The sequence below is a fragment of the Pelobates fuscus genome, chromosome 8 (assembly GCF_036172605.1).
Source record: "Pelobates fuscus isolate aPelFus1 chromosome 8, aPelFus1.pri, whole genome shotgun sequence".
Lineage (NCBI taxonomy): Eukaryota > Metazoa > Chordata > Amphibia > Anura > Pelobatidae > Pelobates > Pelobates fuscus.
This window is the reverse complement of record NC_086324.1, coordinates 142,643,501-142,666,833: the sequence shown is the minus strand read 5'-3', so window position 1 is coordinate 142,666,833 and position 23,333 is coordinate 142,643,501. Positions and strand designations below refer to the sequence as shown.

The 23,333-nt window shown below is 38.5% G+C and overlaps 1 protein-coding gene across 1 annotated transcript in view; it reads right to left on the bottom strand.

Annotated features, from left to right (window-relative positions):
• Window positions 1-23,333, bottom strand: part of DNAH3 (dynein axonemal heavy chain 3) — a 355,798-nt gene that overhangs the window by 7,626 nt on the left and 324,839 nt on the right. The window contains exons 52-59 of the mRNA XM_063430376.1: window positions 22,995-23,193; window positions 13,310-15,451; window positions 11,699-11,924; window positions 9,560-9,804; window positions 8,927-9,043; window positions 5,331-5,485; window positions 3,765-3,932; window positions 1,402-1,544 (exon numbers count right to left, since the gene is read on the bottom strand). Of these exons, the coding sequence (XP_063286446.1) occupies window positions 1,402-1,544; window positions 3,765-3,932; window positions 5,331-5,485; window positions 8,927-9,043; window positions 9,560-9,804; window positions 11,699-11,924; window positions 13,310-15,451; window positions 22,995-23,193 (3,395 nt within the window). The remainder of the gene's footprint in view (window positions 1-1,401; window positions 1,545-3,764; window positions 3,933-5,330; window positions 5,486-8,926; window positions 9,044-9,559; window positions 9,805-11,698; window positions 11,925-13,309; window positions 15,452-22,994; window positions 23,194-23,333) is intronic.

The following is a 23,333-nucleotide window of genomic DNA, read 5'->3' as shown; positions in this document are numbered from 1 at the left end:
ATAAAATCCAGCACATAGCTACTAAACCTCCATAGACAAACATTAGAACTACAATGGATCATGCTAAAGAGCTCAGTGGCTTTAAATGTGACAATGTCATAGCATGCCACGGTCAACTGTAAATATTAGTATTGTTACATACATAGTTACATAGTTACATAGCTGAAAAGAGACTTGCGTCCATCAAGATGAGCCTTCCTCGCATTTGTTTTTTGCTGTTGATCCAAAAGAAGGCAAAAAACCCAGTTTGAAGCACTTCCAATTTTGCAACAAGCTAGGAAAAAAAATCCTTCTTGACCCCAGAATGGCAGACAGATTTATCCTTGGATCAAGCAGCTATTACCCTACATTGAAAAATGATATCCTTGAATATTCTGTTTTTGCAAGTATGCATCTAGTAGCGGTTTGAAAATCTGAATGAACTCTGATAAAACCACTTCTTCAGGCAGAGAATTCCACATCCTGATTGTTCTTACAGTAAAAAAAACCTTTCCTTTGCCTTAGACGAAATCTTCTTTCTTCTAGTCTGAACGCATGACCTTGTGTCCTATGTAAAGTCCGGTTTGTGAATAGATTTCCACACAATGGTTTGTATTGGCCTCGAATATATTTGTATAATGTTATCATATCCCCTCTCAGGCGACGTTTTTCTAAACTAAAAAGGTTTAAATTTGTTAACCTTTCTTCATAGCTGATATGTTCCATTCCTTTTATTAATTTTGTAGCCCGCCTCTGCACTTTTTCTAGTGCCATAATATCCTTCTTTAGAACAGGTGCCCAAAATTGCACAGCATATTCAATGTGTGGTCTTACCAGTGATTTATAAAGAGGCGAAATTATATTCTCGTCCCGAGAATGAATGCCCTTTTTCATGCATGACAATACCCTACTGGCCTTGGCCACTGCTGATTGACATTGCACATTGTTGCATAGTTTGTTGTCTATAACAATTCCCAAGTCCTTTTCGTGTGTTGTTATCCCTAATTCGCTTCAATTAAGGGTATACGTTGTGAAGTGGAAGCGTCTAGGAACAATAACCCAGCCACGAAATGCTCTTTTGGCTGAAGGTCACAAATCTCCTCAGACATTATTCAAAATCTTGTGGAAGCCTTTCCAGATGTGTAGGGAGCAGGGAGGGGGGCAACTCCATATTAATGGAGTCTTGCTTCTAGAATGGGATGTCCAACAAGGTGTGATGGTCAGATGTCCACATACATTTTGCTATTAAGAGATTATTGTATGCATTGATCCACTGTTAAGGTTCAATATATTATCAATATAATGTATTGATCCTTTATAAATAGTAATAATCAGAAATAATCTTCTCAACCATCTCAACTGACAGGGAAGAAAACCATGTGTCAGATGTGAAATACACTGGCTGGTTTAAAGCGGTCATACCTGTTATATCGAATTAACTCTTGCCTCAGCACCGTGTTCATGGATTCCTCATACACAACTGGGTATTTCTCCATCACCTTCTCCAAGTCAAAATCTTTGGGTAGTTTGTTCAGTATGTCTCTGGCCAAGTCCTCAACAATTTCCTAGGTGGACAGGGATTATAATAACTGTGAATAACATTACCCCTGCAGAGGGCTTACACAGTAATAATCAATTTCTTATTATAGTTAAGTACAGTGAACCACCAACATACGTCTGTCTCTCTCCCCTCACTGTGTTCATCATCGCCTGACATCTCCTGCTTTATGTGTATATAGTGTGTTGTCTTTTATTTTACAAGCAGTGCAGATTCAATAAAAATTGGCCTTTTTATAAATTCTTTATAAAGCAAATAAACCACCTGCATGTATGGTTATCACATATACAGCACGTCTACGAATGTATCTTTTAGTGGTTCTGTCCAAACCATATAAAATATCCAAGTACTCAAAGATTGGACTTCCAGAGGGTTAGGTTAGTCTCAAATGTTATTTAAAAGGAGCACCAACAGCAGATAGGAACAACCAAATAAATTCAAATTTAAAATCCAAAATACAGAAAAAGTGTGACCATACATTACATGCACATGTAAAGTGCCTCCAACGATTCAAACATTAATCCCAAGAGGTAAATAAACTACGTGGGATATTCATTTATATGGTTGTTCCTATCTGCTGTTCAAGCTTATCTTATTTTTGTAAATAACCCCTTAAGGACGGAGGCAATTGTCCAATTTCTGAATCAAAACAAAAACTAGAATTTGAGCTATATGTTGTTCAACCATAATCTACCTCTTTCATATTAAATGCACCAATAATTATTTTATATCATTTTGTTCCAGAGAAATAGGGCTTTAATTATTGCATATCATATATTTATGTATGAGACAATTGTATATGAATGCAATCTAAAAAAGTGTAAAAAATGTATACATGTTATTTTCCAGGTTTTGCATGACATTCTATCTGTGGGTGTCCTAATACTGTTGGCATTTACTGCATTAATTTTCAATCAGATCTAACAGAGTTTGCTTACTTTAAAATGTCTTACTTCCTGCTCTGTAAATTGAACTCTTATGACACAAGAAGCCGCTTCCGGCTCTAGCAGTCAATTAACAGAGTAGGAGATAAAAAAAATTCTAAAGTAAACACACTGTGCAATAAAGGAAGTTATGCAATTTAGACTTTTTTCTTTTAGGAAGTGTGTAAGGAGGCTGTTTAACAGGCAGAGAAGGTGTGTCTAAGGCTGCACAAACAAAGTGATTTAACTCATAAACGACTGAGAATTGAGAAGTGAGACAGCAGGAGCATGATCTATAAACCAAAACTACCTCAGTAAGCTAAATTTGTTTTGTTACTTAGAGTATCCTATTAATTAAAAGTAGTTTCACCATAAAAAGATAAATGATCCAGCAGAGTTAACAGAAAGCATGTATAATATACCTGGACTGCAATCAGATATTAAGGTCACAGCCTGAGTCATGAATGGGGACCAGCTCCAGAGTACTGGCTGTACTTTAAAGGGACACTATAGTCACCAGAACAACTACAGCTTATTGAATTTGTTCTGGTGAGTAGAATAATTACCTTCAGGGTTTTTGCTGTAAATACTGTCTTTTCAGAGAAAATGCAGTGTTTACATTACAGCCTAGTGATAACTTCACTGGCCACTCCTCAGATAGCTGTTCGAGATCCTTCCTGGGTCATGGCTGCCTAAAATGCATCCAAACATTCAGTGTCTCCTCCCTCTGCATGCAGACACTGAACTTTCCTCAAAGAGATTCATTGATTCAATTCATCTCTATGAGGAGATGCTGATTGGCCAGGGCTGTGTTTGAATCATGCTGGCTCTGCCCCTGATCTGCCTCTTTGTCAGTCTCAGCCAATCCTATGGGGAAGCATTGCGATTGGATCATACTTACCACTTCTGCTGATGTCAGCAGGCAGTGGGCAGGTCTAAAGGAAACAGTGACACAGCATGCAGCTCCAGACTTCTATACAAGTAAGATTTTACAATATTTAGGGAGGCATGGGGGACCAGGGTGGCTAGATGGTGGTTTTAACCCTATAGGGTCAGGAATACATGTTTGTGTTCCTGACTCTATAGTGCTCCTTTAATGGTGATCCTGTACATACCTAAATACACATCAGTGCTCACACTAAATGGTAAATTCATAAAGGATTGATCTGTCCTGAGACAGATTGTGGGCTCCCAGACAGAGTCTTGATGGCTCAAGGTGTCATCCACTCCTACCTATCAGTGATGTAGCCAAAATGTAATAATTTAAACTATGTATAAATAAAGATTTACAATGTACACATTACCTGGGAGGATTTACCACCTCCAGCAGTTTGTCGGGGTAACGTTAAAAGAATTCCATTGAAAAGCTGATTGGTTTCTTGGTTATCTTTGGTAATGTCTGCATTCTCATGAAGTCCGAACACTTCTGGATGAGTTATATGCGGCAAACTTCTAATATAATCAACAAAAGACTGAGAAATAAAAAAGAGATATTATTTAACGATTAAGAAAAAAAACATTATTTGGTGGTAAACTCCAATAATCAACATAAAAGTAAAAGTACACTGGTATAATTCAAGGAAGAAGAATCAAACCAACAAATAGTCAATCTCTAACTACCAAGATACTATAAAATGTTTAAACAGGACAAACAACAATCAAACTACAGAATGCAGACAAATGTGTAACCTTTATCCCTATTGTAATACATTTATAAGACATGCATTAATTATATGCAAAGGGTTTAAAATAAAAAACGGATATCAAAAGCTCTGTACTTGAAAGGTTCTTTTATCATAATTTGCAACATGAAAAATTTGTTTTAAAAAAACGTTCACATATTATCAGTAAATTCGTAATTTGCCATAAATTACACTGAACAAAAATAAAAATGTAATTTAAAAGGGGAAGGCCTATAAATGCTGGACATATTTCACTTGTTATCCACTTTATCAACAGCTGATGTTGCTGCTGTGTCTACACATCAAAGAGAATTTACAAGTACTGAGAAGTGCTAGACAGTTTGTTTTTTATTTAGATCTGTGGCTGGTTATTGGATGGCGCCAGGGGACACCCTCTGGAAAACTGTAGTGACTGCTAGTCTACTTTGTATCTACTAAAGAACCAAAATAAACACAGAAGTGGAGGTAGGGACTTGATTTGAAATTGTTTAAAGTCTTTTCTAGGAAGTGACTGTAGTAGCTATCGGATTGATTAACTGACTGAGAAATATAGACACTGCCGTTTCTCAAAACTGTCACAGTGTGTGGACAGGATCTATGCACCAAAATCAATACATGAAGCTGTAGTGGTTTTGGTGCTTAGCTTGTCCCTTTAATTCAAGCTTAAATTATTATGTAAATTCAAGTTTTAAATAAATAGTTGCAGGGTGAGGTGCATTACTAAATACAGCCCCCAGAAGGAAGAAACACATTCAAACTATGTTTTAACAAAGCTTAAAAAGACACACATGACAGCTTGTAAAATAATAAAAAAAAAAAAATAGATCTCATGTTTAAAGAAAAAAAAGTTTTATGACATTTTCCCCTCACTGTTTACTATGACACATCTGCTTGTAAATATTACAATTACACGTGGGTGGGTATTTCTAATTATATTTTCACATTTAAAATCCACTTCATGTGCCAGAGCTGGGTCTGCCATTAACTCAGTAGAGAACTGATCATGGACCAGCCCATTCTTTCCAATGACTCATGTGCAAATAAAATAATGAATATCAGGTTTCCAGGTATATAATCTATTTTTCTAGGTTTTATGATAGAATGGCTAACGTTTTCCCCATTCAGTGTCCATTAAATTAATTATCCACACAAGAAAATGCTGGTTTTCAAATATAATAAATTTCTTACCTGGTAGGTGCCAGATGATGGCACAAAATAGATGTCCCCAGAAGAAAGGCAGTATTTCTCTCGTTGAATATCCTTGCTGTAGAATATTGAAAGCAGGGACAGTAGGAGCCGCCTGTCTTTATCATCTGTAACTCTTCCTCCGTAGTTACATTCCCCTGTACATAACAACACACTCATTACGATTTTCACTTTTCCATTATAAATGTCCTTCAATCTCTGGATACCTCTATTAACCCATAGTAGGTTAGTAAGAATTGTGTGAATTCTGAATTATATCCTACAAGTCGTCCACAGTGCAAAGCTCGACTTTCCGGGTTATTGACTAAACTAAGAAGTATTGGCAAATGGACAACGAATTACGTTTTCTTGCAGGCTAATTCTCTAACTTTTCTTACTAACTCAGCTTTTTTCCCATATCGTCTAATGTGAACTAAAATGTACAATTCTCCATGTCATTTCTACAGAATGTCCAGTTACGTGATGAAAACCACTGCTATATTTAATGCAAGGTACCTAGATCCCAATGTAAGAGAGGAGAGCTATGCTGGTTTTGTCACACAGTCCTCTATTTCTTAGCACTGATGCACAAAGCTCTGGAAATAATCAATTCATAGTTTAACTTCACATGATAGCATCACAAGCAAACAGTATGGGGTACACGGTATAATGTGTTAAACACCACTTCTATATTCAACCGGTAATTTGCATTTAAATAATTTAAAATATCAAAGTTCTATTTGTAGACACAGATAACCCCCTGGTCTCTGGCTGAGATATCCAAGATTTGCATCAGCTACTGGGTTGTTGCGATAGTACATTATAATGGCGTTATACTGTTCGTTGGCTTACAGAGGTGTGGAGAATCGTTTGCATTTCCATTAATCTCCAAAACAGATCAAACTAGAACACATAAAATAATACTATCCTCGGGGCTGAAAATAACACAGCTAAGCTTCACAAAACCGCCACCGCTATCTGTATAAAGGTCAATGTACATGCCAATACCTCAGAAATATGCAGAAATTATATGTCTCTCAACATCATTTTATATAATCTCCATTAATATTCCATTTTATACAGGTATGAAATTAGCATTGCATTAACAGTTGGCTTATAAATGGATCATTGAGGGTATAGAATTAGCTGTGTGGCTGGATTTACAATGCTTCTCTTTCCCAATCTCCCTCAGTATGTCCTTTTCTAGACTCGTTATACTATACTCTATCCTGTCAAAATTTGTAAACGTTTGTCTTGTTTGTTGTTAAATTGCACCTTAATAATATCTTAAAGCACTGCAGAATAAGTTGGTGATATGTTAGTGTCGAAGATAATATACTTACAACAATAGCAGTTTGTTACATGAATTTACATACCGGAACCCGCTTGTAATATTTAAAAGGATTCTATAGAGTTAGGAATACAACGTTGTTCTAGAATTGCAATAAAAAAAATAAACCCACAGTTGAGTGTGGGATAACGTGTAATAAGTGCAATACCTTCTTCTACAGGTTGGGGCGGTAGAGTGTAACTATTCCCATCTCCACTTTATTTTCTGTCCCTGCAGATCTAATCCTCGCACTTAGCTCAGAACCTCAATTAATTAAGTTTGGAGTCATCAGGGTAGAAACAAGGGGAAGACGCAAGTCTTTGAACTGCCATAATCTTTTAATTGTTCTATTGAATAGAATACATTCCCATACAGACAAAATCACTTCCAACAAGCAGGAATTATAGACTAACTAGATGGTTTTAATTAAATAAACCTGTTTTTAATAATTGCTGTATCACTGGTGCACATATTACTTTTATATTCAGTGGTACAAATATAAGGTCATCCTTTGCATCAATATTCTATTTTTATTATATTTGTTACATCAAAAATGATCTATTAATGCAGTTTTTGTTAATTAAATGTGTTATAATATAAATAAATAATAATCTCTCTGCTATATTTCCCAATGGGAGAGATCTGGATTAAATATAAACTAAAGAGGGATGAAAGCAAATATCATTTTTATTTAGTTACAGTTTGTTAATTATTCATTTTACATTGTCTAAGATGAAAAGGAAATACAGTTTGGGAAATCAATAAATTATGATCTTCTTGTAAGGGTCGGCTTTGGGAAAAATAGGCAAGGTTTTTTTTGTTTTGTTTTTTAATAAAAGGCATATATTTAAACTTGTATGGATCATATTGTAAAATATCAGGATAAAGGAACACCTGTTAAATGGAATATTTTATTGATTGACACATTGCGTCATAGAAAAGGGGGTTCATAAAACAGCTCCATCTGATGATACAGACTATATTCATCAAGTATCAATCATCCTGAAAACTGTCAAATATAGAAAAAATATTTTCAGAAGTGAAGTTTCTTTGAGATTATACTTTAGGATCCTAGTAAAATGTCAATGCAAACCATCAAATCTACATTGCTGTGGCAATGACTTATGATAAGTGTTAGAAAAAATCTGTTTTGTCTGCCATGATTAGTTCTGTAGTTTTCCCACGAAAGATTGAAGACTGAAGGTACTGTGGAAAGGCTGAGAAAGTAATCATGAAGATTTAGAGACTTTTTTTTTTTTAAATACTCTTTTTTTGTAAGTGTATAGACCCATCAGACAAGATTCCAGATGTCACAGATTGGCTTTGCATCGGGCAGTCAGACGCTTGTCCTGTATGTCCTAATACACAGACTACAAGTATTGTCCTGTCTTCCAGGACTGTCATTGGGTAACAGGAGGTGGAGTTAATCTATTTAAAGTGGATGTTTTTCCCAATAAGTGTATCTATAGGTTTATGATGCTGAACAGGATATGACATTTTGTTTGGTCAATGGTTGAGTACAGTCAGAGCCTAACAGGCAAACAAAGTTAAATTCCAGGGATAGCATCTAGCTCCTGCCATCTTTAAACTTCTACAGTCTAAACCTAAACCTAAACCTAGTGGAATATCTTGAATCAAATTAGATTTTTCTATTCACTAACTAGTAATCCGTAAAATTGTAATACTTATTTTTGGAGGAAGATAACAAAATAATGCTATACTGCAAATTGTCCCAAGCTGCCCCCTCAGAAACCTATCATTCAGTATTAAAATATTGTTTTTATTTTTTTTGAGAATGAAGAAATCCATGGAACCTCAACAAATGAAGAACATTCTCTTTCCCCCTTTTCTGAGACTTTGGGGTAAACATAACAGATGTGAATACAAATTCACAATCGGTGTAAAATCCAAAGCATTTATTCACCCCGTAGATTATTTAAAATTAATATATAATTCCAAAACCGATCCAGACCAAAAAACGAAACGTGACGCCACAGGTCAGGCAATATTTTACACAGCAAATAACGTCTTCGGGTTTTGTTACAAAGGAACTTTATCAAGCTTTGGAGTAAATATCTCAACACGAATACCAATATAAAGTCCGTTCATGAACTCTGTTACATACTATGAGTGTAAACTTACTTAACCCATCTCTCATGTGATCTAGAGTTTACAGGTTACATTGGCACATGTATTACCTGTGAATTCATTTTTAAATGTGTGTTACGTGATCAATTTTAACTTGGTCAATAATGAACATTTCATTTACCTGTTAAATAGGTCAATGCTTCAAACGGTACAGCTTCATACTCATTCAAAAACATTTGGATCTGTCTCATACTGATCCTTAAGTCAGACTCGTTGAATTCGTAAGGAATATTCCATCCTGTAATAATCCATGCACAATGAGTAAAAGTGAACACAACCCTACACTGAATGGAAAAAAACGAAGGTGACAACATGCATAATTGATTTCAGTCTCTTAAATATGTTTCATGTTAGAGGGCCCTGACACAGCCGGAGCTGTACAATTCCCAATGGGATTTGTAACAAGTGGCTATATTTAGGATTTTATTCATTGAATTGCTGTGTACAAATCAATTCCTAGAAGTGTCATTGAAAAGAGAAGATTAACAGAATTTTGGCCCCAGCGAGAATGCATACTCACTATCAAGTCAAATTGAAGGAGGAATGCAGACTGTATGGAGGAGGGGCTGTAATGTGATACACTATTTAAAAAAAAAAAGTATCCAACTCAGCCAATATTCAATTTTTTTTCCATTTGGATTTAATTGGCAACAATTTGGCATTTTGTGAATACCCCTGATAGGCTCTGCATACATATGTTCCCTTTTAGTAAAACATCTGCCATGTATTTTTTTTTTTAGCTGGTAAATCTTACCTAATGGTCCAAAATTCCTTCTTTCTTGAACGAGAGCATGGAAAAAACAAAGTCCGAATAAAAGCTTCTGCCACATGTCAGGTTTTCGGCAGCTGTTGAAGAACGTGGGATCTGATATTGGGTCATTCAGGTAGGATCGGAGCAGGTTTGCTCTCAGGCCTTTCGGAGGCTCATTTGTCATTTTTACCCCATTTTGGAGAATGCTTACAGGAAACTGGTCAGATGGATAGCTAGTCAGCCACAGTCTGCAATAAAACCAGATACTATGTTATATAACATTTGTTTATAAAATGGATTTCCTAGATAATTGGATGGTCTAGGAAAGGGCTAAATTAAAGGTTGGTCCACAAATGCTGTAAGTCTTAAGACTTGCAATGTATCATGGAAACTTAAGTTCTACAAAAACCGGGTGTCTACCTTTCGGATGCTATTTATTTATTTTATCAGGTTTCTCTCCAACAAGGTCAAACAATGCGTGTAAAGTACCAGTTATAATGTGTGCAGTTCTTTTAATTTTCAAACCGTGGTTTAGGGTAGTATAGAAGAAAAACAAAGCGATATGAGGCTGCAATTGACATAGCTGCAATTAAAGGAATACTCCAGGCACCCAGACCACTTCTACCCATTGGAGGGGTTTGGGTGCAATCCTAACCGTGCAACTGTAATTATTGCAGTTTTTTATAAACTGCAATAATTACATTGCAGGGTTAACTCCACCTCTAGTGGCTGTCTACTAGACAGCCACTAGAGGTCACTTCCTGATTTCTAGCAAGGATTTTCCTTGCTAGAGCGTCGCTGGACGTCCTCACGCTGTGTGAGGACCTCCAGCGTTGCTCATTTCCCCATAGGAAAGCATTTAAATTAGTTTTCAATGCTTTCCTATGGTGAGACCTAATGCGCATGCGCAGCAGGGATCAGTCTCGCCCACCGGCGGACGGAATCAGAAGGAGGAGCGGAGGAGGAGACAGCGACGAGGGACATTGTCGCTGCCTCAGGTAAGTGACTGAAGGGGTTTTCACCCTTCAGTAACCGGGGATTGGGAGGTGGGAGGGAGAGGGTACCTCCAGTGCCAGGAAAACGGATTGTTTTCCTGGCACTGGAGTTTCCCTTTAAAATAAGGATGGTTAGCTGTCATGTCTTGAGAGGAGAGCCTGGAGAGACGAAACTGAATAATGCTATGTCAATACTTGTCAGGGTTGGCCATAGGATACTCAGAAAGGTGACAGGCAGTGACCTAACAAAGGCAAAGACAGAGGGATAAAAGAGGCGTATAACTGGACCTTAGAGTGCTCGGGTTTAACTTAAAGCAGGAACCAGGAAGTAATAGGACTAAATAGACCAATAGTTCAGGTCAGAGAGGAACAAAAACCCAAAACAGAAAACAAACAAAACTGTGTACTGAAAAAACATACAGGCTGGTACAGGAACAAACATAGTCAAAACAGGCCAAAGTCAGGATTACGGACTGGAACAGGTAGATGAACAAGCCGGGTCTGGAACACGAACAGGGTAATCATACAACCCAGGTCTGATACACAAATGCAGGAGAGGAAGAATTGTAAAAAGGATAAGTCAGGTCAAAAACAGGAACTAACTCAGGATAAACACACTAAAGGCTCAGTGACTACGAATACATTTGATGACTCGTTTTCTGTAGGTAAGATGCTTCTACACAATCAGATAATAGAATGTTGGCACCTAAGGCTTTGTAGACTAATGGACCAAATACAATGTTTCAGGTTTTATTAAATGATTCTAACACCTCATATTCATAATATTGTAAGTTAATGCTCATTATTTTTAGCTGGTGGTGCTGCAACTCACCAGTATCACACTGTGCTGACCCAGGACTGCAAGGAAAATATAAACTCTGGATTGTGTTAAGCACCAGCATCAGTTGTGCTGCTTCCTACACTAGGAAGTAAATGGAGCCTTTTATCTAGGCTATTAAGTGAATATGTATAGTTTATTTTTAAAATACCCAACCGAGCAATCCTTTGCATTTCTCCTTGCGTTTAAAGGAGAGAGAGAGATTATAAGGCTTACGCATGGCTTAATGGATGAGTAATTTTCTGAAGTCTGTTTCTAATACACAAAATGATGATTCCATGAGGCATAATAGTGAATAATGTCACATACCTGAACTTCTCCTTTGTGTTCTCAGGCACTATGGTCTCCTCACATATTTTCTCTAGAGCAGACATCCAACTGCTGGCAAGGTGACAATTCTGCAAGACAACCCAAGTTCCTTCTTTAATTGCGTGACTTATCATTTTTGCAGCTATTGGTCCTTGGCCTTGTCCAAGAGAAATGGTCTGTATATTTTCTCCTCCCATGCCCAGGTCATCGGCAAATTTCAACAAACCTGCAGGGGAAACCACACATATGACAAGCTTACTTGAAGAATAACATCAAATGTTGACAAAGGACAGTGGCTAGGCAGTACACCACCCTATAAAGTAACTGAGGATCAAAATTAATTGCAATAGATTAAGAACTGACTCTTATCAAAAAAACATGTCTGCAATAGAAATACTGATCAGATCGTATTTAACTTTCATAAAATTATGAAAATCTCGCCAAAATAATAAAAGCACAGAAATATTTTCATAGTGGTGCACTCTTTTTGCCTATTTGTCTCAGTTTTTTTTATTTTTTTATTCCGATCTCTTTATGTATGGGCAGAATTTCAGCACCACCCATCTGGAAATTATTGTTTTATGTTACACACTATTATATATATTAATCTCATAATCTGACCGTGCCTGAGCCTCCCAGTGACCTTTGTAGATGAACACAGTTAACTTGATCAAGGATATGCTTAAAGGGACACTATAGTCACCATAACAACTACAGCTTAATGAAAAGGCAGTGTTTACATTGCCCCTAGGGACACCTCCAAGTTTCCACTCCTTAGATTGCCACTGGAGGTGCTTCCTGGCTCAGTGCTGCACAGTAGGCAGCAGTGCCATTCAGCGTCTCCACACTCTGCATGGGGACGCTGAATTTTCCTCATAGAGATGCATTGATTCAATGCATCTCTATGTGGAGGTGCTGATTGGCCAAAACGCTGTTTGGCCCCGTCCCTTGTCGATTTCAGCTAATCCAATGCTTTCCCCAAGGGAAGGCATTGTATTGGCTAAAAAGCGTCAATTCTGATGATGTCACCAAGGGGGCGGAGCTAGCACTGGCAGACCTGCGAGGCATTGAAACTAAGGTGAGTTTTCATTCCTTTTAAGGTGGCTAAGGGGGGGCAAGCCACCTAAATGGTGGGTTAACACTATAGGGTTATGAATACATGTTTGTGTTCCTGACTCTATAGTGTTCCTTTAACCTCACACAAATTGGGCTTTCCATTTTTCAATATTAAATTTATGCAATAGTGAGATTTGATATTTTCTGACTGTTAGAGACTGGTTGGTTATTGAAGATGTGGAAACTACCAAGAGTAAGTGAGACTTACTCTCACATGTGTGCAACTATTGGTGCTTGAAGGATGTATTAAAAATGTTTTAGCCTTAGTCTTTGCGATCTAAGTTGGTGTTGGGTTTCCACAAACAAAATAACTAGTGAATTTACTATAGGTTTTGACACAAATATTGCAAGGAATCTTGAGGGGGGAGAGGGTGTTCCTCAAGCTGTGCCAAACCGGCCTTTTAGAATGCTAATGTATACCTAAAGGCGATGTTTTTATTTGCAAAGTGATTTTAAAAGCAAATATCAATTCATATGGTTGAGAAATTTGATTACCTGCCATAGGGTCAGCACCAGGGGACAGCACAAAAATCAGCGGTGCACAGCAGTTTGAATCATTGTAACTTCCAGCAAGATCAAATGTTGGTGGCTCAATAAACATTTTCCCCATATTTTCTGCAATGAAATCCTGAACTGCTGGGACCATTTTGTCAGGTCTAAGACATCGGAGAATGACCATGCGGCTTAATCCACTTAATGCTTGCCATTCATCTGGAAATAGCTCATTTTGTGGTTTCAAGGAATCATAGATATTCTTCCATTTTGAAACGTTGTTTTTAAAGTGGTCCATAAAGCCTTGAAGTGGTTGGAGGTTAGAGGCACGTACAATCTCAGCCCAAGATTTATCTGACAACCATAGAGAAGCTGGGTTTGGATATGGGTTGTCAAGTGCTATACCACCAGTCAAGAGGAATCTCCAAACCTCATCATTTATTTTGTCTTGTCCTTTCATGATGCCAATAGTCAGAAGGAGTGAAAAAAGGAGCTTGTCTTTTTCAAATAAAGATCGACAAACATTGTTGTAAATGCTTATTGTGAAATGGTCAATTATATTTGCTATTCTTTCTGGGAGGTCTTCACTTTTTTTACTGTGGGCAAGTGAGTGTACATAAAGGTTAATAAACCATGTTAGTGAATACTGATACATTGGTTCAATGTTGGCCAAATCAGAAATACAAAAGAAAACAATAGACGAATGGACTGCAACAGGTTTGTATCCCATTCTGGTTTCATCAATCTCTTTTTCAGTGGCTGAAGCGATTTGTTGCTTTTCAGATATTTCTTCAGAGAGTAGCTTTGACGAAGACAAAACTTGAATGGCTGTTTCATCTTCTAAGATGTTTCCTTGCGAGGAGGACAAGACTTGAAGAATTTTGTCTTCAATTTCTTTTAGTTGTTTTTTGTTGGATGCACTTTCTACGATGAGCTGGTTCTTCTTCTCCTCTAGTTCTGGTTTTTCTTTTGCAGCTACAATACCAAGCAACTGGTCTTGAAGACCAAGAGGTGTAATCATGAAGTTTAACAGACACACTTTCACAGCCACTTCGGGTAGATAGTGTGGATTTCTTAAACGAGTGGTCATATAAAGTCTAAAATCTTTTGAGTACTCCACAATGTTTTCACCAAGTCTAATATATTCCACACCTTGCTGCTTAAATGTTTGCTTTAGTAATAGAGGCTCCAAAACAGCATCAATTTCTTCACCAAGGTTTTCTAGTAAAACAGGGGTTCCAAACTGAATAGCATTTTCTAAGGTCCTAGTGTAAGTAGAGTCAGAAAGCTTGATAATGGAAAGCTTGTTTGCTTTTTCCATACTCTTCACCCATTTATTAGCTTGTCCCTGGGGGTCAATCATCAAAGGCCACCTTCTAGAATTAGATACAATTATTCCATTGTCAATCGAGAAAGAATCAACAGGCAATCCAGCTATCTGCCAAGCGCGTATTTTTACTGGATCACCCAAAGTAGTACTTAGGCTGAAGTCATTTGAACAGGGTACTCTCTTCTCTTTGCACAAAACATGCCACTGGCTTTGACATTCTTGACGATAGTCTACGGTGAATGCACCCAAGTAGGCTACTGTGCCTGAGGAGAGAAGGACATCTCCTGTAAGATTGGTATATTTTATCCCTAACAATCGTGCAGCTTCAGTCCATCTGTCTTTTTCTCCTCCAAGACCACTGATCAATTTCTCTGCACGTACTAACTTTTGAGAGCATATTTCAATGTTGGTTTCCAGTTCTTGCTTTCTATTGTTCATGTCATTAAATTCATCATTCAAAGCTTGCAGACGGTCCTCTACTGCCTTTAGCTCTGCCCGCTTGATATTTAACTGTTTCATTTGTACAGCAAGCTTTCCTTCTGCTTCTTTAAGTCGTTCACGTTTGGGGGCTACTTCTTTAGCCACACGGTCATATACCTCCAAGGCTCTGACCCACTTGCAGAGTCCTTCACAAGCTGAGGATACATTCTTTATCACTGAAAGCTGGAAATCAGGATTTCCTATGAATTTTTCCCTGATTCTTTTCATGATTGCAGGAGCAATATTATCCTTATCAAACACCTTTAAGCTTTCAAGGAACTTAAGATCACTCAAAACTTTTCGTGATGGCCCCCAGTAGTCTTCAATCATTTTGCCTGGTATGAATGAGAAAGCAAAATATTTAAAATCAGCATTTTACAGTTTGTTACTAATGCCAGACTCTAAATTAAAATCTCTGTATTTATTATTTTTAATACTTAAAGGAACACTATAGTGTTAGGAATATAAACATGTATTGCTAACACTATATTGCTTGAGTAGATATTTAGCTTCTCCTCCCCCTCCCCCCCCCTCCCACCAGATTGCAGATAAAAGGTATTTTACTTACCTTTTCTCCATCGTTGCACGGGACTTGCGGCAGCTGGCCCTGCCTCCATACCTGAGATCATCAATCTTGATATTCTCAGCCAATCCAATGCTTTCCCATAGGAAAGCATTGTGAGGCTATTGCGAATGCACGGCAAAATGCCTATCATCTTCTTATTATAGAGCTGTATTGAATCAATATATCTCTATGGGGAGTGTTCACCATCTCCATGCAGTGTGGGGATGCTGACCGTAAATGCTGCATACAGTGTACCACTGTACTAGGAAGCAAATCTGAGTGATTGCCACTAGAGGTGTTCCTAAGCAGCAATGTAAACACTGCCTTTTTATGAATAGGCAGCGTTTACAGTGCTAAGAGTGCAGGGACATGCTACAGAAACCAGAATCACTACATTAATATGTAGTGGTTCTGGTGACTACAGTGCCCCTTTAGATACTTGATTTCAAACTATGAACACTAAGCAAACTGAATACTAACTTTCAATCAAAAAGAATATTCAACTCAACATTTGTTTAAGCATTTTTATACCAGTCTCAGCATGTCCTAGATTCTTTTAGCACTGAGATGAAATACATTGTTAATTTTTCCTTCAAGCAAAATCACCCACTGCTGTTCTATTATAGCCTTTGGAATTTATGTACAAATGTGCAAAAAGATCATCTTATGTTAGTGCAGAGGTTTTATAAAACATGTCTTACTGAAATGACCTCCAATTAATAAACAATGATGGCATCTCTCCTTATTGTATAATACATTTTATCCCATCTGAGACATAAATCTGGATAATAAATAACTTCACTTTAGAAACAAAGGCCACAGGTTCACAAATTGGTCAGCAGGCTAGGATAATTGAAAGAGAGCGACATTAAGATAATTCAAAGAGAGTGAATTAGAAAAATCAAAATGTGAAAAGGGTAGATGAAAGAATGTGAGAACGAGAGGGAGAAACTTAATTTTTATTTACATATTTTTTGTTAGAGTAACATTGTTACTTGCACTGGTGGAACTACTGTTGGTGAAGCTGCAACGGGGCCCACAAGTTTGGGGCCCCTTTGGGTGTCCCTCACACTTAGGAACATGAACACCTAAAGGGTGTATGTCCATATATCCCAGTATTCAAATACCAACTCTATACTCAAATACACTTCTCCATTCAAATGCTACATAGAAACGCAAATGCGCATTCAAACACCAACAGTACACACAAACGTACCCCTGCTTTCAAACAACACTACACACAAATGTACATCTATATTCAATCACCAACATTAATTACAAATACACCACTGTATTCAAATGGTAACAGTACATACAAATACACTTCTATATTCACACACACATGCTCCATCCTAAAAGACATTAAAATGCACAAACACTGCTTACAAATACAACCATGCACAGATGGGAAAATGGTAAATCCCCATCAGACAAAGCATTGTGGGAGTTGCACAACAATTGAGGATACACATTTTTTCCACACTCTGGATCCCCTACACACACTAGATTCCTTGTATGCAAACACATACTACATTCCTTAAACACACACTCTCTACAGCCCCTACAAACACTACATCACCTATACACACACACACACTATAGCCCGTATGCAAACAATTTCTACATCCCCTATACACACACTGTCAACAGCACCTAGCCACACATGCATTACATTACACCACAAACACAACAAGACTAAAACCGACCTCATCACACAATACCACACCACAGCAGGGTCCAAACACATGCACAATACTCTTTCCTGACCCTTTTGTCTCCTGCTATCCCATTTATAGAGACACCAGAGACAAGTTGCAAGCAAACACAGCGCAAGCATGTTATTAAATTTGCTTGCACTGTGCAGTACAAATACAGGGCCTTTTTCTCATGCTAGCGCTCTTCAGCAGAGCTCAGTGCATGGTCTGCCCTGGATGTGCATTAAACCAACATGCTCACTTTAAGAGGGAGCATGCTTGTCATTGTTGATGACAAAACACACTCTCTCTGATCCTTCATAGTGGGCCGCTGTGATTAAAAAATACCCGGGCAACCTTTTTTTTAATCTAAGTTTGGCCCTGCTGTATAGTAGAAAAGTCACTGAACTGTAAGCAATCAAAGCAGCTTCAATGGTTCTTTACAGTAAGAAAGTAACAAACCCATGTGTCAAGTAGTTAAAAAGTAGTTGAACTCCTTGATATTCACCCCCTTAAGTAACCCTACTCATTGCACTTTTGACCTACCATCCAATATTTAAATACGTTGTTCTGATCATTCAAAAGAGAACTCACAGAACAGGTAGATACAGACTTTCTTAGCCAGTTAAGTTGCAGCTCGCATTCAACATGACCAGAGTCAACAGTGTGAGATGGAGACCTCATGTCTCAGTGGTGTACTGTGACCCTGAGTAAGGACAGTGCTTACATTTGTCCAAACTGGCAGCAACTAGAAGCACCTCAACCATCAAAAATTGAGGGTCTTCATGTTCATCACAGCATGACATCACCAAATTAATCTAGTGCATCTCATAAAAACACTGTAAATCCATTGCTTTTTTTTAAGAAGCGATTGATTAGAGGATTGCTGCCATTGCCACACGAGTTCGATGTCACCTCTCCAGATGGCCTGGAAAGAAGTCATCGGAACTGATGACTTCATCTGAGATGGAGCAGTTGCTTTAAGGACAATGATAGTGCAGTGTGTCAGTGTTTCTTTAATCCCTCAATCTTGAATGTTCAGCATTGAAATTCATTTCAGTTTACATTCAGGAGGAATGAGCCATGAGACTTATAGTAATCTTGGGCTCAATATAGGATCCATTATTTAAAGAAACTTTAATGTGAATTTCATTACCATGAAGTTCTGTTCCAACCATGGAAACACCAAAAACATGAAGCTTCTAGAAAATATAGACCATTGTAATATGGACCAGTGGTGAGACTTCTGCCCTAAGAACACCATTAAGGAGCTTACTGTTACGAATGATGGACAAATTAACAGCCCGAGTGCATTCTACGTCTGCTTCCATTCATAAATCATCGGATTTGTGCTTACAATATACAAAAGCCTATTGAGTGCACTGCATTACATAAACCGAATGTCTTCTTGCAAATTCCCCCTCCCTTTCTTTAATGTTTTTCTTCCTATTTTAAAATTCTATAGTTATTATTTATAATGGTTTTCATCCCTCGTTAAAAATGTTGGTATGGCCTCTGCTAAATCTCCTTCACATTCATCCTGGCAATGACAAACACTGAGACATGAGGTCTCCATCTCACACTGAGAGAATACACATTATACTCACAGATATTTGATAACGATCAAAAGAGCTGATAATATCAAACAGAATAGTCATAAATATTGTAACTGTTACACAATCTTACGCGCAACTAACTGAACACTGTGTGATCACCAACACTAACACTCCTTTCTACACAAATATAAACACTGCTTGTAAAGACATAACATATAATAATGAACTGGGCCCTAATTATTTGAGCTGTATTCTCTCAGTTTAATATTATGCTCTTCTGGAGAGTAAAGTGGAGCAAGAAGATGACCTTGAGTGTTGGCCTTTGCTGATATCGAAAAACCGATAACTCTTGCTCTATTCATCTGAGTGAGCCTCTACCGAATATTAAGAAGAAATTGTAGAAACACTCCGTCACAAAATGATCCATGTACTTTTATATCTCACACACCAACAAGGGAATTAGTCTCATGGGCCAAAATTTTATGAGCATACGGAAAGAATATTAATATTGCCAGTGCCAATATTTCCACCTTTCATGAACAAGAAGAAGAGTATAAAAAACACTGGTGGCAATGTGATAGGCCCTGTCAAACAAAAGAACTGCAGTATTGCTATACCAAATGGGCAGCAAACAGGCCCACTTACACCTGTGAATCACGGTGGATCCAAATTCAGATAAATTGTGGAAGGAAATAAATCAAAGCCTAGGACCCTGAGAATATTGGAAGGAAGACAAGAGCTGCGAATAAACTGTAAGTTAATAGTTGGTAACCTACCAAAATGACTCAAATGGAGGACAAAAAAAGTGAAAAGTTGCTCTTAATAGAGTCACGTCTACTTTAGACGCACTTGGGACAACTCTTGTTTGGCCGCCTGGCAGCATAAACATTATTAAACATCTAAAATTGAATTACAAATGCAATGTATTTTATTACCAGACTTGCTATTTTAATAAAACAATATGGATTTCTTATAACAAAGTACATTATTTGGCCACCAGATGTATGCATGTGGAGCTCTGTTGCAACCAGGGACAAACACAGCCTAAAAGAGCGATTCTGCTTCCTATCAGAGACCAAAACCACACTATCCCCCCCAGAGACCAAACGGGGCGAAAGAATAAAAATGTCCTCCTGCCAGAGACGTCTAAATTAGCCGACATTCGGCTCTCGTTTTAAAGGCCTGCACCGCTGACTCAGACCAAAATGGCGCCAGAGGCACACAGCAAGGAGGAGGCCTCAGTGAGCTCCCACTAAGACAGGGAGATCCTTACCTCACCGGCGGAGGCGCACTATCAAGACTAGGAGTCATAGGAGGACTCGTCCCCAGTGAGAAAGAGGGACATCAGAGACCTCCTGACTGAAATGAGGGAGGAGATGGGAGCCCTCCAGCAAAGAGTCACCACACTGGAAGCTAAAGAAGGCGACAGGGAACATACCCAGCAGCCCACTCAAGCCCAAATGATGGAAATCTTCCAGCAGGTCCAACGGTTGAACTGGACCGTTACAACTCTGGAAGCAAGGCATAGGAAGAGGAATGTCCACCTCCGAGGCATCCCGGAATGCATCGGCAGGGATAACCTGCTGCCCCATATACAGAGGCTACTTACCACAATGGGCATCAAAGGCAGCACAGGGCCAGGGTCAGTACTCTCTGCATTCCAGATCCGGAAGGCTGCAGCTGCCCCATACGACACTCCTAGGGACATTATAGTCGTGACTAGGGATGTGGCAGTCCGTACCACCATTTTAGCACGCTCCAGAGACTTAACCAATATCCAATTTGAGGGTCATACAGTGGCTATCTATGGAGACATCCCTTTTGCAGCGCTGGTAGTGCGGAGGCAGCTTGCACCAATTGCTAAACAGCTCCGATAGGCAACAATCGGTTACTGCTGGGGGGCAGACGCCTCACTGCAGGTCCAAAGAGGGGACCAGATACATGCCCTGACCTCTGCGGACAACAGAGCGGCGTTCTTCCAGAAGCTGAACCTGTCCACTGGGGACATGATTCGGCACTGAGGCGGAGAGACTAAAAGCGGGCTAGCACCAACAAAGCCAAAATAAAGCCCAAATTGTAGCTAACACGTACACAACTATGGCTAAATTAGCCTCCACCCTCTCCTAGCACCCGCTTTTACCCTCCTCCATTCCTTGAACATTACCCTGAAAGGGCCCACTCATACCACACCACAGACACATCATCCCATAAGCACACACCAAATGTATACTACGTAGGTCAAGTTATGCATTGTTCTGTTTTACTTTGTTTTTTTAATCTGTTGTTAACATGTTCAGTGGTGGCTATGTGCCTCGTGACTACCAGTTACTGTCTAAATACAGGGTCAGGTCCCAGGGCCTATTGCCTATATTTGGAGCACTCCGTACCATCAATGATGGCTGTCTGTGCACACATGAAAGCCAGGCGACACAGTACAATATATATTTGGGGCACGCCTCACGTAGTGCCAGCCAATATCCCATGAATACTGATAGGGGGATTGTGATTACAGGTGAGAGGAAGATGCTGTGATAACGACTGGAGTATAGACACTTAAGGACAAAAGACAGATTTTAAACTACAACAGACATGGTTGGGACCACACATAATGGTGACAATTACCATACCAGGATAACGCATTTAGGATAACTAGACAGTATGCAATGTCAACAGCCCACCAGACCCCAACTTATCGTGTAGGCAATCAATGAGGATAGTTAGTCAGACACACCAGAAACATGGAACACCTAATAAATAAATAAATAATGAGAGAGACAGTGGGGATATGGGATTTGAAGAGGGACACATGGGATAAATGAAACTGGTACTTGAATATTCATTTTAATACGCCATCTTTTTAAGTAAACCTAGAAATATATATGTTACTATTTCTGTGCAGTGATTATGCACAAACATCAATATAATGTAAAAATAAAGAACATTTATTGTTATTGCTTTTACTTTGTTATTGCAGGTTACTTTCTTCAATGATAATTGTAAGCTCCTTCTAAGAGCTTCCGTTACCTTTCCTGAGCTAAATTGCTCTGGGTAAAGTGAGCCGGCCTGTAAACTTGGAATTCAAAGTGAAAATATGGAGCGAGACAAACAGGTAACAGAGACAGGTAACAGACAACAGGTAACAGGTAACAGAGACTACTTTAAAGCTGCACTGTCACTTTGCAGTTTTTGCTTTATAGTTAATTCCTTTTGTGTCCCTCTATTTCTCCTTAGTTTTTGGCTTAAAAATGAGAAAAAATTGGGACTTTTTCTTCTTACGAGGTGTGTTATCCTTGGAAATGGTAGGATCTTATGCAAAGTTCCATTTATGTTACTAAACGAATTTACCAATCAGTCAAAATAATCCCACAGAAGGCAATCATGGATAGAAAACAAAACAAAATGTTGGGGCCTAAGTATTGGTATCTGGCTAAAGGAAGAAAATATATCAATAATATAAATATGGCAACTGCATTGGAATGTGAATACTATACACAAACCCAAACCTGCATTCAAACAACAACATTGCACACAATTACACCACTGTATTTACACACACATACTCCATATAAAAATATGTTTACATTCAAACACTGCTCACATATACAATCCTGCAAATATGGGCAAATCGTAGATCCCCAGTTGTCAATGCATTGCGGGGGTTCTACGACAGTTAAGATCTTTTTTTTGGCCACCCTCACACAAGAGGGGGTGCCAAAAAAATTATTGAACTCTCTATATTAGTTCCACCCATGGTTACTCTGCACTTTTTTTTTTTTTTTAAAGAGATTGCGGGCACAAGAAGCTACATGTGCAATGAGAGGGGACAAGGAAAGCACATGAAAAATCAAGACAAAAAATAGCAAAACAAAGATACACAGATAAAAGATAAATGTAAATGAAACAGAGGCAGATAAGCAAGTGCTTAGCTGAATGTGTCAGTGTAGCCCGCAGTATTTAGAAAGTGCTATAAAAATAGGTACGGTAATGGGTAAAGAGAATTCACAAAGGAAAGCTTGAAGAGTCTTTACTTTTTCATCTACAGACGATGAATGGCATGGCTTACCAGATCCGCTGGGGTCAGGCTTCCTCTCTGGCTTTATGCCTTTCATCACACAGATGCTTTCCATGACAAGCTTAACGGGAGCTGGAGGATTCTGCATAGATTTCACAAGAGTTATATCTGCAGCGCTGAGTGTGTCAAGAGCTGATATGGCAGCTTCTAACGCTGGCATGGCCTCTGCTAGGTCTCCTTCACATTCATCCTGGCAATGACAAACAATTAGAACGGAGAGAATGACACATTGTATTCACAGCTATCTGATAAAGATCAAAAGAGCTGGTAGTATCAAACAGACGAGTCATAAATATCGGAACTGTTACGGCATCATGCGCGCAACTAACT